At 40.6% G+C, this 15,468-nt stretch overlaps 1 protein-coding gene across 2 annotated transcripts in view; it reads left to right on the forward strand.

The window, feature by feature from the left end:
- CALCR (calcitonin receptor) overlaps positions 1-15,468 on the forward strand; it is a 169,627-nt gene that overhangs the window by 89,683 nt on the left and 64,476 nt on the right. For both annotated transcript variants that reach the window (XM_057432491.1, XM_057432493.1), the window contains exon 2: positions 6,171-6,258. In XM_057432491.1, the coding sequence (XP_057288474.1) occupies positions 6,211-6,258 (48 nt within the window). In that variant the 5' untranslated portion in view covers positions 6,171-6,210. The remainder of the gene's footprint in view (positions 1-6,170; positions 6,259-15,468) is intronic.

The raw sequence follows: 15,468 nt of genomic DNA on the forward strand, positions 1-15,468 counted from the left end.
AGCTTAAACCAGACACTAAGATTCCAAAATAGGGTCATATACATTTTTGAGAAAACTATTCCTGGGTGAAACGGAATAATTTTACCAGTGTTAGAGAAGTGTAGCAAGGTAGAGGCTAAACTCCAGAAGTACTTGGAACACCTTTCTTCAAATACTCCTGTTAATACTTTGGGCTCAAATACTTTGTGGTTTACACCTTCCTTTGAAAAAGGTAAAAATTAAAGCTTTTGGAAGAAATGACACAATCCAGTCTTTGTAAGTATTTCAAACCTGGGCTACCAATAAAATCCCTGAAATACTTTGCTAGTCCCTTCTTGAAATTTTCTTACTTTTCCTTGCTTTTAAATCTCGTAAAACCCCTTGTCCAACAGGCAAGAGTGGGATTAGGGATGACTTCTGAAGTACTGAAAAAGTAGCAATTTTATTGGCTTCTAATACATGGTAGGAATCACTTCTCAGTAACAGCCATTAGAGGATGCAGATATATCATACCCAGATATGTACAATACAAATGGGATTAATTTAACTTCAGGGACTGAGAATTTATGTGCCAGTGCGCAGCTCCCCTCCTAGTAATGGAGACCTCCCAAGTGCCCTTCAACCCAGGTATCCCTCACAGGTGGAAGAAGTCAGCTCCTCCAATTCCCTTAATGCTTTTTTAGCCTTTTCTGAAAACCTTGTGGATAATTTGATTTGTCTGTTAACAAAAGTCACAGGTAAATCTCATTCAAAGCACATTTCTTGTATTTTTTGTTCTTTCAAAGTATACATTATCTCACTCTGAGTCAGCATCTTCAGTTTTCTTTGTAGTGTCTATGATCACATTGGCTGCTTGGTATGTAGTGTGAGGCCCTTTCAAAACTTTGTGATTACCTTAAAAGTAAACACAGACAAGTTTGTAGCTAGTTTCTTTCTATTTTTGTCCAGTTTATTGGCAAGGATTTGGTTAAAGGAAAGCCTAAGGTAAAATAACCCCTCCTTGTTGACTAGTTTTCAATGGGAAAATGAAGCATTAAACATTGCATCTTCCATGTAATCCAAATGGATCAATAAGTAGATTTATTTTGTCCCTTGATCTGTGTAGCTCTGAAATTGCTTATTTGCCCTGGCTAATAGTTTCAGTTTGTTAACATAGCACACACTCAGGTCTACAAAGTGCAGTTCACTGCCTCCACCAGGCAAACTAATGGAAATTAATGGTGATCTGCTTGAGTAACATCTGAGTAGTCATCGCACAATACAGCATTTGGCTCCCTGATAGTAAAATTATCTCCAAGACTGCCAAAAGGGATGAGATAAGATACAGCAAGTGACGTAGATGCCTGCAAATTTCATGTAGCAGTCTTTAGTTGTCTGACACCTGAAATTAAGAATTTGGAACCTGTATTTCTAAGATTTTCATATGAAAACTTCTGGAGGGTTAAGCAAAAGATCAAGGAACTGTGTAAAGCTAACCAATAGGGATCACAGGAGTAGAAGCCACTAAATGCGTCTTCTGCCTTGCCTCATCTTTCTGGGCACTTGACGCAGCTGGAGGAGCCACATTTCTCTACCTGGGATTGACAATAACCAGCTTTACAGTAGGAAGAACTGAGCAGACCTCACCATTTCCCTCAGAAATATGGTTGTGAAGAGACACATGGAGTTAAACCATTTGCAGATCATTGCAGACTAATGGCTAGAGCATGTGCTTGGGAATAAGGAAGGGCTAGCTCTATTCCCTTATCACTCATGGGGATCATACTCTCTGCCTGGCATTCAGGCATTCCCTCTGCCTGAAGGGACTGTAGCTACAGTGCTGGTCTGCACAGAATTTGGGATTATAGAAGTGTGATGTACAGTTCACTCCTGACCCAAAGGCAGGAAATTAGGAACCTGGGGTAAAATGTCCATCTGGGAATGAGGGGACAATTTTAATACTTTCCCCTAGACTATCTGCATATTTGTCAATGCAGACAGGCCTGCAACCTCCTCCTTGTATCCAAATTCCCTAATTGCTCAGCAGCAAGGTCTGCTGGCTTGCCCATGTCTTGCCTGGTGCCTGTGCCCTGTTTCCCACTCCAGTGTTAATGCAGGCAGAGCAGGTTGGTGCTCTTCTGTACTGAGTGGCAAGCCCTTCCACCAGTTAAAAAAATCCTAGATACCCTGGGATGAGAGGTGGGTACACAGCTGCACAAGGTAGAAAAGAAGCCTTCTAAGGACCTTGCAACCAAACAAGGAGGTACAAAGTGAATTTTCAAAGTTTCTGGGGGGAATATAGTGACTGAGAAAGAGATTCTTTTGCGTCACACTTCTGTGCTTAGCCACAACCCCCACAAGTCATGTTTTGCAATGTTAAAGCCATTTCTTTCTCCAAAGATATGTCAGCACTATTGTGAAAGACTGCATTGCAGAATTATCAGAGCAGAATAATTAAATGTGAAGTTTTTTTCCAGTTCTTCCTCCAAAAAAAAAGCCTTTCTTTCTTATAGATTCTTTAGACCTCAGGGAAGAAATGTTGCTATACTGCTCTCTTTTGAATCTTCCTCTTATACCCTTCTTTCTGGCTAAATTTTACTCTCCTTGTTGGCCTTGAGCAAATGGCTGTTCAGGGAGAGCTGTCTCATGTTCTGGGTAGCCCAGTGGTAACTGTAATTGAAGTCCTGTTCAGTTTAAGACTACAGCCATAGAAATAGAGGCAGGGCCAAAAGAGATGTCATTACTAAATGGGATGCCATGCTCATCCTCAGATGAGTTTCAGGACTAATCCCCAGGTGTCAGTGATATTACTGTAATAGCTCAAGCAGGAGGAATATCTTAGCACATAATGAGCTATGCTACATTTATGAAGAAAGAAAGAACAATATTCTAGTTTTAAAAAACAGTGATGTAATACGGAACTATTATAAGCAACAGAGGGTGAAGAATTAATACAATCATGGAAAAGTACTGGGCTTTAGCAGTGTGCTTATGATTACTCACTAAATAAGGATGTTTTAAAATTTAAATGTGTGAAGCACGTATCTTAATATCAAGCAAGGCCATTATTGGACTTAGGGAAAAAGGATAAATAGCATAGAAGCAGGAATCAGGACAGCACCTAAAACCTGCTCGGCAACTTCAATAAGTGAAACAAGTTTTGGGGTAGTTGTAAACTGTATTAAATGCCCATAATAATAATTCTTATGTTAGCTCCAGTGACCCCAAGAACTGTCAGTACATTATTTATAATTCCTTATTTATTGTAATAAGCATCATCTCAGGAAAAACTCATGCATACCTTGAAACATCTTCAATGAAGATTCATCTAAAATACCTATGCATAAAACAGCTTTCAAAGATTATAATTTATTGTCCTTCCATCTGTAATGGTAAAATGCATTCTACTTTAAAAGTGTGTAGCTGAAAACTTATTTCACAATAAGTGAAAAAGACCCAAAACCCAGAGCACTTGACTGTACTAGTTTGTACATCCCAGCTTGCCTGTCATATCAAACCTGAACATAGATTGCTGGAGATAAGGGCAGAGCCATGAAGATGCTGGTCTGTTCCTCCATCCAGAGGTTGACAAGGTCCATCTCTTGGGATTCCCTTTTATGAGATTCTTTCTGCCTTCATGTTTCTGCCTTGACCATTGATCAACACTTCATACTTGCGTGTACCTTTTCATTTCAATTCAGTCATCATCCTTGATCCAATACTGGTGCTAACTCAAGTGTGCTGTAGCATTACGGGCCATCCTTATGGTTAAAGCAGAGAAAAGCCACTTCTTAGTCTGGGGCTTTATATGTGGATTGTTAGTACATTGTTGTTCAACAATTGTTGTCACTGGAAAAGACTTCCGTGAGAGAGGAAGGAAAAAGAGGTGCTGAATTTTATGTAGCATGTCAGCCATTCCTGTGGCTAGACCTGGTGAGGAAAAGAAAGACTAGAAATATCAAGACTATGTAAGATTTAGCACGGGAAATACTTCTTACTCATTTACTCGTATGTAGGATCATACATACATTATGTGGCACTGTCATTACAGTTAATAGAGGGGAAAATAATGTATTAAATATTTTTATTTAAGTTTTCTTTTACTTTTAATTAGGAGCAATGGAACAGGAAACATTTTGAATAGCTCTTTCAGTATATAGTATATTCAGTATATAGTATATATTCAGTATATAGTAACAAAATTCACAAAATTTCACAAGGGTAAGATTTACCTCCAGCTATAGCTGTAACCCAACAGAGTGCTGCAAACACTCCCATCACAAAGTACAGGAAAACTAGACGTATCACAGGTAACTTGAATTGCATATTGATTTGCTTATGCTTTCTAGGTCACAGTATTGTGTGGATCTCTGTGCCATTTGTGGAAAGTGCTGTAGATTTTAAAACTGCAAAGTCCTTCCTTTGCCTGCTTTTTACTAAATCACTGTAGGTGGGGCAGAAATAATGTGTCCAGCAAGCATAACAGAGGCACCCACCAGACAGGCTTTACACCACACTACAGAACACTTTACAGTACAGTTGTAACTGTAGGAACATCATATGTGTGCTTCTATGTCTGCTCATTCCACAGCTGACCAAGACCCATTGTTTATATCTTCATGAATCTTTTTGACAGTTTGGAACCAACGCACACTGCAGTGAATAGTCTGGAGAAGATGCAGATAATTCCATGCATTTTGCTCTGATCTAGCTGTCCTATTTTGCTTCAATCTAGTTGTTTGCCATTGGTGATCAAATGCAAATATGTGGCCGATAGCATAATTACATATTATTTCTGTGTCATTTGCCTGTCCCATTACCTCTGGCAAGGCTCAGACTGTAATAAGACTACTTATTATTAGATGCAAATCCTCCAAGCCCTCTTTTCCATTACTTTGTGTTTTATGTAATCTCAATGACACATGGCTTCAATGCTTTTATTTGGATCTAGTAGGAGATTACATCCACTTGGGTGACAATGAAGTACCACACCTTTATTACATTTTAAGATTATGTGTATCTGCTTTGACCATTTCAAGACGAGAAAAAGTGTTACAGTGCTGTAGCGCAAGCGACTGTGTTGCTCACTACATATCAAGTAGATTAAGAGTCCAGGTCTGTGTGCCTTTTTCCCATTAAATTTCTGGGTTTCAGATATGCAAGGTGTTCACTGGGTTGTTTGGCCAAGTAGGAAACACCTCACTCTTTGTTTTTAGACTGTCTGAAAAATAAAGCTGTGTGACTGCTCACTGTCTTGTTGTGGTTGAAGGTGATCGGCAGGCATGTTGTGCAGACCATGCACCACTAGTTGTCCATGAGACATCAGAAGACACTGTTGTCTTGACAAAAGCTGTGTTTCTTACTCTAATGCAGAAGTTACATATTTTTATTAAACTAAAGATGATGTGTTGGTGCAAAGAACTTTGTTTGCTTGTACTCCCCAAACTGTGAAGCAGGATGGTGGTACATAGCAGCCCCTGGATATTTTTCCTAGAAAGGCCACATGGGTGTTGATTTAATTAAAAAATGTAAAACCAAAAAGCTGCTGATCCAGTTATTTCCAAGCTTGTGGAGTCATGGCCATGCTCTGCCTCTCTGCACAGCACTTTGTGCAGCTGAAGCTGTCATTCTTGACAGCCTGAGGGGTTACACTGCCCTGTGTCCATCCACAGCCCATACGAGCTAATCCCACAGTGTTGATCCCAGTTTCTCTTTTCCTGGCACACTTGCTTATTCACCTAGCTAGTGATTACCAAACCTGGCTTTCTCTAGTCCCATAAATAAGCCTTTTGAGCTGTCACTACGCTTATCTGTGAACTGGATCTGTCTGGAGTTTTAGCTCATTTTAAAAATATGCAGATTCTTCAGAGGTCTGCATCTGTATGTGTAGTTTAGAAGCAACTGAATCAGGACAACCAAGGTAGCCTCCACTGGCAAAGACACGGAGTTTAACACAGATCTGCTGCTGGCGCCATGGTAACATGGGGCTGTACCGCACATCAGCTGAACTCACCACCAGAGATCCATGGAGGAGACCAAATCATAAGCATACAGGCCTCCAGTGAAATCAAGTATGAGTACACTCAAGGCTGGTGGTGAACACACACAGAGTCTACTTAAAGTGTAAGAAAATGCTTATATGTAAAGGCAAGGAATTTATCCTAACAGATAAAATCTAACACTGCTTTTTATTTTTGGTGTTTAATTCCCAGAAAGGTCAGCTACAGCGTGTCTCTCCAGGAGAACTCCACAATGAAAAAAACAACCCACAGTTGCTTTTTAGTGATCATCCTTCTACTTGTAAGTATGAGAAAACTGAACTGCTTATGATAAGTGACAAATTGTGGTGATGTTCAGAAAAATGATTACCAAGTTATATTTGTGATACTGCACTGCTGAAGGAATGAGTTCCCTTACTGATAAATTTCAAAATAAGGTTAATAATGTTTCTAAATAAGATATAACATTTTGGACTTGAAATCGTTTCTTTGTGAGACAGAACTGCAATCTGAAGAAGATAATGCATGTGATTTTTAATTTCTGTGTTGTATAGGCTGCAACATATCAGTCACATGGAAACTCATATGCTTGAAATGTTAACGTTGTTGTGTGGGACTTAGAGTGGCTTAAGTAATTGTGGAATTTCATTGTAGTTACCTTGCTATTAGGAAAGCAACTGAAATGGAAAATAACAGTATAAAGTTTAGTTAGTTCAAATGTTATTTTCAGCTGTTTAATACCAATATTACAGTTGTAATATTGCTATAATAATGTTGTAATAAGTTGTAATATTTCAATGTATGCAACATGGCTGAGTAACTTGTTCTAAATATACAGTAAATTCATTTTTACCTGGCTATTTCTTACGTAAGTTGAATGCTTTCTCTGGTGTCTACTTGTGAAACCTCAAGTTATTAGCAATCATTACAGGATTATAATTTCCTAATATTATATAAAAATATTTTATAAATAATTATATATAACTGAGGCCCAGAGCCCCAGTTATAGTATGGTCAGAATACGTATGAATGATGCTACTGGGAACAACCACCTCTTTATCTTGGTAAAGTGTGAGTAACTTGCATGCTGGATGCCACCTCATTGCCCCACTGCTTATCTCTGTGTTCCTGAAGATAACTTTGATTCTTATTCTTTTTGTGTTTTATTGGTTAGCTGCTCATGCCCCTCTGCTTCCCATCTTCTTTTCCAACACCTGAATGTGGAACATTTGTGTGTGTCTCCCCATCAACTCCTATCCTTTCTGGCTATAAGTTGTAGAAACAGGGCTAGAAGACACACTGGGGAACATTAAAGACTGCTCTCCCTGATTTATTTGTTAGGCTGTTTCCTTTCTCTTGTCTCAGCCTAGCATAACTTGCCCACAATTCTGTTTGCCATATAAATTTATATGGATAAAAATGAGGGAAGGAAAGTAGAGAACACTAAGAGAATGATGGATATAAGAAGGTAAAAAGAAAAAGAATTTAATGAGGTTGTGGAGAAGAGAGAAGAACTGCAAAGAACACCCCACTTTGGTGAGATACTGAATTAATAGTTCAGGAATTGGACCCTCAACCAAAGAACAGCTGGAGAGCAGGATCAAAACCAGAGGAGAGTTCATGCATTTCTGCTAACTTGGTCTCAGAGGAATTTGTCCTGAATTAGTTAATGATTTGAGGAATCATCCCTGTGCTTGGCAGAAATCTTCTGCCTTGAGATATACTGAAATATTCTGGTATTTTTGACCTTGTGTGGCTGTTCCACATACCCCTGCAAGGGATGCACGTAACAATGCACTGGCTGGGAAATCACCCATTGTCAGAGATCTCTCTAATAAAACAGCCTAACAGAGACCAACTTCCTTCTGGGATTGAATACCAGCACAGCCTGTTATCAGCACAGGCTGACAGGGGCCTTGGCAAAGAACAGCGATTCTTCCTTTAACAAGCCAATAATGACTGAAGGAACAGTTCCAGATTCTTCCCCAGTCAAGTGTCAGGACTGTAAATATTCTCATAACTAAAATTTTCAACAGCATTTCTGAGTGTCTGAGGTGCTCTAACCTACAGCATGAATTTGTAGGTCAACCCTGAAGGACTGGGCTCATCCTTGCTCTGTTGACTGTAGATCTTTTAAACCTCTCACCCATGATAGCGTATGTTCAACGTTAGTTCTGTGCTCATTCCTGCAGTATTCCAGGACTAGGATTTCTTTAAGAAAATGCAGAGATCTGCTTCCTTTCCTTTTAGATATATTTCCACCAGAGGGTTCTCCAACTTCTGACCTCAGTGGATGACTTACGTGTGGATTTCCTTACATTTTCACTGTTCTAATCTCTATATTCGTTCCTTCCCCACTGCAGTGGCCATATGGTGATCTACACCTAGATTAATTTATCTTCTGGTAAGGGAGAAGCAAGGGTCATAGAAGTAACCCATGAAGCAGTGCTGTTTCCTTGGTGACACTTACCAGCAGGCTGCTGTTAGATCAAATATGAAAAATACTTGGCATCAGTAATTTTTCCAGAAATTTCCCCACCTGTAGCTGGTAGAAATCGTTCATTTTTTACATTTTATTTGTGATCTGCAATGAGGAATGGGTGTCTTTCTTTCTCTTCCAAAAAGACTTTTTCCACTCTGTTGATTCTTCTAATCAGTCCTTGGTTCCCAGAGCTATGAGCTCCTAGGACTTACATGTCAGTCACTGTCTGAGGTTGAGGAAGATACAGTAATTAAAGTCATTTGTGACACAGGGGTGATCTCCCATTCCTGTTTTCTATCCACCCACAAAGATCCTCCAGATCTTTCTTCTTTGATGGCTTTGATGATCTACTGTCATCGTCTCATCTGTGTCCTCCACTCCCAGCTGGTGACTGCAAGCCGTTGCAAAGTAACACAACTTCCTGGTCCTTGCTTTCTCCTCTGGGCTCCATAGACACCTCCTTCCCCACAGTCTCTTTTAGACTTGTCACCAAGGGGTTTTGGTGCCTTCTGATAGAAACTCTCTCTCTCTTACGTATGCCATTTTTTACATAGAACAAATAGCACTTTACTCTTCTGTCTCTAGGTCCATAATGACTTGCCTTTGCTGAACAAAAACTAAAGCACCAATTGCTCCAAAACCTAATTTAGAAATAAAACTAACTCCTTGTCTTCCTTTTTGATGGCCTCCCTTGCTTTTAGATGCACAATAATGCATCGCCAGATAGTCCTCTACAATTCAAAGTTAATTCCAAAAATGTAACTTAATTATTTCTCAGTTCAGTTTATTCCTGATGCTTTCTAGCTTTTTGTACTTATGAAGAGCCACAGAATGTATCTGAGATTTGTTTCCTCAAGTATGTGAGCCCCTGTGAGCTGGAGCAATTAGTTCATCTCCTCAGTGCACATTTGTCTCTACAAGAAAGATGGAGTGTCAGCACAGTGTACCCAGAGGCATCAAACTGCAGAGAGTGAAGAGGAAAGAAGCTTGGGTCTCTTTCCTGTGTGGCTGATCAATTTTGAAGGACATTAAGAAAAGACAGTTCTATTCTCTGCACGACTTTGTCAAGTAAGGATTGACATGTAGTGCCTACAAATGGTAGCTCAGTCTTCTGTAAATGAGGATTGATGCATGTAGGTTTTTTGTACAGATTACAATTTTGTTGTCCTGAGCCAACCACAAAGTGAACAGTAAGGACAAAATGGATGATACAGTTAAAGACTACACTATTAATCAATTAGGTCCGTTAGACCAAGATTGCATTTAAAATAAATTAATTTTGAGTAAAAAAACATTTTTTACGAGTTCATGAAGTCCAAGTCTATCAAATTTTTACCAAGCCTCAGTCACTAAGCTATGCAGAGTCTGGTACACTGTGTCAGCTCCTGAAAGGCTTGTGAATAAGTTTCATTCACAAAACATGAAAAATTAATTATGTGAAAGCCTAAATTTAATTTTCCATAACTGCACAAACTGGCAATGTTTGGAACACTGCTGTGGAAGGTTCAAGTCTCCAGGAGTCAGTTAGTAGAACACTTGCCACCATGATGAGGGTACCACTTAAGGTGTACCCATTTGATCCTCACAGCTGGGAGTGTGATGCGTATGGTTGGCCATGTGGTCCTCTGGGCTTCTGCCACCTGCCCAGCGTAGTGCTTCTCACCATGAGTCTCAAAACTCATGTTTGTGCAAGCAATGTAAGTGCAAGCCTTTCCCTGCTTAGACAGCAGCTCTTCCAGCATCTGGTCCTGAGCAGATCCCACCCTTTGTGGGCCAGAAGAGCTGCTGAAGATCTGTCAAAGCCTCCTTTGGCATGTTTCATCAGAACCTTACTTGCTGCTTGGCGTGGCTAGCAGAGCCCAGGGGCTTCCCTAGACTTGGATGATGAAATCCCCCAGGTCTCATCACCTGAGAACATGCCTTTGAAAACTTGTTCTGAAGCCCCTTTGGATTATGGGTTGCCTCAAGCAGTAAGGAAGTGGACTTGCAAGTTCTGGAGCTCTTCTCACACAAGGAAAACTCAGAAAGCAATCTGCTGATGTTTTTAAGTTGTTAGAATTAATGTGAGAATTTGAGACTCAAGCTGCCCATGATTTCCCAAATTGTGTTGCATTCACCCAGTTTAAGGGGTGATCAGGACGTCTTGTCTCCACTTTTGCTTTTTAAAAATGAGTGTTTCTATGCAGCTGATTGCCCTAAAGAGGCCCCACGCAAGACGATAATCAGAGCTGCAGGCAAAAATCCATGAAGCATTCTGTAGCCTTCCTTTAAGCTCTCAGTTTGCATCAGGCTACTCTGGGAGTAAAGGTTCCTCATGTGAGCAAATGCTGCAGCAGTGGAAAAGAACCATAAGATTTGTGAGTTGCTTTTCATTACAAGTGCCTTGTCTTCATCTGCTGTGGCTCATAATCTCATGCTTGTTTAAACAGCTGCCAGAATCTACAATTTAAGCTGCATGGCATATCACTGTGGGATAATTTCCATCCTGCCTCAACAGCAGTTGAGTATGGGACAATTTCAACATTCAGTGGTTAAGTAAAACATGTCATGTTGAGGTATTTCCCCAAAGAAATTGCCTGCTGTTTTCCTAGCACATTTGTGATGAATAAGAAATATTGTTACGTTTACTGAGTATCATGCACTAATAACCTTCCTAAGGCATCACAGTCATTTTCTTCTCTGTCTTAACACTAGCAGCTGTGAAAAGTACTTCAAATGTAACTGAAGTATGAGAGGGTCTCTGCACCCAGTCTAAATGATGCTGAGCTCTCACTCAAAGATGTGATGTATTGAAGGGCAGGGGTTTAGTGACCCACAAAGTGACTATACATAGCAGTTTTAAAAGAATTGTAATAAATGAATGTTTGAGCTGTCAAAATCAGTAACAAACAGTTAGAGCATCCAGAATTTAAAGCATGTTTTGACTGATCTCAACAATAAATGTTGCAGAATTACTGTATTCAGTGGAAGGAGTGAAAAAAAAGGCAAAGAAAGCTACAAATACCTTTTTTCTTAAGTGTCATGTCTATATATGTATAGTCAACAGTTTATATACTTAAACTCCTTGAGGGTGGAAGAAAAATATTTGGGGGTGCTTGTTCATCATGTCCAATATTTTGTGGGGGGAAAAAGGGGGCATTTTATACTTGCTTTGTCTGGATTATCTTTTGCAGAAATGGCCAGAGTCTTGCACAGGTTAAAATCAGGTGTCTGTTTTACAAGAAGTGGGGTGCTATTTGTTCATTTCAATATAGTGCAATAATGAAGCCAAATTGCTTTCTCTAGATTCCTTTCTTAACTCTACGTATAAAGTAAACTTCAGTTTCCCAACAGCCTGATTTTTTCTCTTTGTAATGATAATTCATTTTCTTATAACAGTCATTTGTCACGTGGTGGCTTGGTGGTCGTATGTATGACGTCATTTACTTGGACTTTTAGGAGTGACATCATATGTACGGCTGCTAAACTGCTGCATGGGACATCACTTAAACAGTTTTCTTCTGAAGAAATCATACCAATCATTTTCAGGCTATGAACACATCCTGATTATTAAGTTGTGAATTATTTATTTTTTTTAATAAAGAATATTTATAAACGAATGAGTCATTCCTTTGTTGTATCAACATCATTTATATTTCCATCTGAAGTTACTGATGGATGGGAAGGCTTTTTAGCATGCAGCAGTGGACTCTGAACATTCAAATTCTGTTCAATAACATAGGTAAATGAAAATTATTTAATCTTGGCTTTTTATGGTGAAAAAGTGTTTTAAAACTTAATTCCTAAAATACCTAGATATAATTATTAAAACATAGCAGCAGAGGCGTTTCCTTATCATTAGATCCATGAGATTACACACATACAGACACAGAGACTTGTAAGACAGCCTCTTCTATTAGGATGATATACACTAAGCTTTCTCTCCCATGTTGCCATTCCCAAGCTCCTGCTACTTCTGATAAAAAAAAATAATGACACAAAGATTTCTTTCTGCCCTATTTGCCCTTTCCTGACCCCTCCAATCAGGAGCATAAGAAGACCAAAACAAATAATATCTGACATCACAAATTGTACCAAGATTTTTGTCAGAGTGAGCTCCAGGAATACAAGGCTGGATCATTAGCCCACTGAATTGACTTCAGAGAGGTCAGGGTTTAGGCTCGGACCCCTGAAGTGGTGGAGGACATGTGATTATCCTATGCACGATAGAATACACCAGCATTGCAAACAGAGGTCTGATGGCTCAACCTCTTGCAAGCCACCAGATTATTTTTTTCATTAATCTGCTGAAACAGTCATCTGATTTTAAGGTAGAAGAAAATATTGTTCAAACTACCATGGCCAGATTTTCAAATCTAGGCAAACAGAAATGAGTAACAGCAATCAAAGAGAAGAATGCATGAAAAGGGTGTATCACAGATGAACAATATCAGTAACACACTTACATATAACCCCTTATTTTTATTTCACACATAAGCTATGCAAGTACATCAGAAATGCAAAGAACTTTAAAAGTCTGAGCCTTTGCGTTTAGTGAAAAGAAAAAAAAAAAAGAAAATTTAAGAGACATCACAAATCTAGTATTATCCCAGTTTTTATCCAAACTTGCTTTAGAATTACTGTATGCCATTAATTTCCACTGATGAAGTAATTTCCATTGAGTATTAGCAACACAGTCTTATTTTATTTTTAATCTCTCTGAGTGAATTCCTGGCCCAAATGTAAGCAATACATATTTTGCTGGCAATTTTGACTGGGCAAATATATAATATATGCCTGCTGAAAGGCAGCAGAATCGGCAGTCCTCCTGGCTACATGGTTAAGCACTTTAAATAAATTTGTGCACAATCCAAGACAACTATCCTATTCACCATCACATGTACTCTCTGTCTCAAAGTATTAAATTATTCTCATTAACCTGTATCCAAGAGCCTTCTTCAGGAGGCTCACAAGAGCCTTCTTCAGGAATTGGATTAGCCCTTTACACACAGCAAGTTATTACAGAATCATACAATCAGAATATTTCGGGTTGGAAGGGACCTTCAAATATCATCTAGTCCAACCCCCATGCAATGGGCAGGGACATCTTCATAAAATCACACAATCATAGAATAGTTAGAGTTGGAAAGGACCTTAAGATCATCTAGTTCCAAGCCCCCTGTCATGGGCAGGGACACCTCACACTATACCATGTCACACAAGACTTTGTCCAACCTGGCCTTGAACACTGCCAGGGATGGAGCTTCATAACTTCTTTGGGCAACCTGTTCCAGTGCCTCACCACCCTCACAGTAAAGAACTTCTTCCTTATGTCTAACCTGAACTTCCTCTGTTTAAGTTTTAAGCCATTACCCCTTGTCCTATCACTACAGTCCGTAATGAACAGTCCATCCCCAGCATCCCTATAGGCCCCCTTCAGATACTAGAAGGCTGCTATGAGGTCTCCATGGAGCCATCTCTTCTCCAGGCTGAGCAGCCCCAACTTTCTCAGCCTGTCTTCATACAGGAGGTGCTCCAGTCCCCTGATCATCCTCGTGGCCCTCCTCTGGACTTGTTCCAACAGCTCCACGTCCTTTTTATGTTGAGAACACCAGAGCTGCACACAATACTCCAGGTGAGGTCTCAGGAGAGCAGAGTAGAGGGGCAGGATCACCTCCTTTGGCCTGCTGGTCACGCTCCTTTAGATGCAGCCTAGGACACGGTTGGCTTTCTGGGCTGTGAGCGCATACTGAAGCTGGATCATGTTTAATTTCTTGTCCACCAAAAACCCCACATCCTCCTCTGCAGGGCTGCTCTGAATCACTTCTCCTCCCAACCTGTAGCTGTGCCTGGGATTTCCTGGACCCAGGCATAGGACCTTGCACTTGAATTGGTTGAATTTCATGAGGTTGGCATTGGCCCACGTCTCAAGCGTGTCAAGGTCCCTCTCAATAGCATCCAGAAAAGCACTGGGGTGATTTGTTGCCAATCTCTCTGTCTCTGCCCTCTGTCCTCTAGTACCCTTACATGATACTTACCTGAGGTTTCTAAAACTGTTCTACACAACTGAGTCAGTTCCTTTATTTTCTTGAGTGTTGCAGTAAAAAGCTGCTCAGGCCATGCGGTTTAAACCAAATTGGGATTAAAACACTTTAATGAGCTATCAAGAACAGGGAATTGGGCAGCAGTTGGTGAAGTGTTGCATTCAAGTAGTAATACAAGAGATAAGACCCCAAATTAGAACATGAATGCTAATAAACACAAGCAAATACGTAAACATCCTGTGTAATAAATGCAGATTTCTGTAGTAATTCTTCTTTCCAAGAAGAAGACCTCACCATAAGCAGTGTTGTAGTCACTGCCGCTTGGTGTATGGGTAAGGAATGGTGAGAAAATCCTGTGTGCTCTCTATGTTTCTGCAATGTTCATGCAAAGGGAACCAAACCCTCTTTCTTTCTTTCTTTCACCTCTGGGATCGCCACACTCAAATGACTGTACATGGTTTAAAAGCCTTTATTGACCCAGTCTGGACAGAGGGACTAATTTAGTGGGACACACTACAGCGGTGCCCAGTGTGTGGCCGCCATGGGCAGGGACATCTCCCTAGGCCTCCTGGGCACAGGCACCCCAAAGGCCTTTCTCCAAGGCACACTGGGCAAAGGGGAAGTAGCAGGAGCAACGCTGCGGTGGGCAGGGCTGCAGGGGCCCTGTTGCCCCCATGTCATAGTGCCAGCACCCAGCAACACAGCATCACAGTGCTCTGGGGCACTATAAAGCCCAGTGCCCTCCACCAGCACTTTGGAGTTCCAGCACCAGGCAATGGAAGGGTTCTTGCTCCCAGGCTGGATCAGGCCAGCGGCATTTTGCTGTTGTTGGAAGCCCCTGAGATGGCTCCAGGTGGAGGCAGAAGAGGCAGTGCCAGCGTCCCCTTGTCCCCTCAGAGGCATAACCAGCCCGTGGACTGGGAGCAGGTCTTGCTCACGTGCTCAGGGAGAAGCCGACTGCCAGCACGGGGGTTAGGAAGGAATTTTCCCCTGAGGCAGATTGGCA

Source organism: Pezoporus wallicus, unplaced genomic scaffold, assembly GCF_028554395.1.
Source record: "Pezoporus wallicus isolate ANWC-B61680 ecotype Strahan unplaced genomic scaffold, APGP_CSIRO_Pwel_v1 scaffold_2584, whole genome shotgun sequence".
Lineage (NCBI taxonomy): Eukaryota > Metazoa > Chordata > Aves > Psittaciformes > Psittacidae > Pezoporus > Pezoporus wallicus.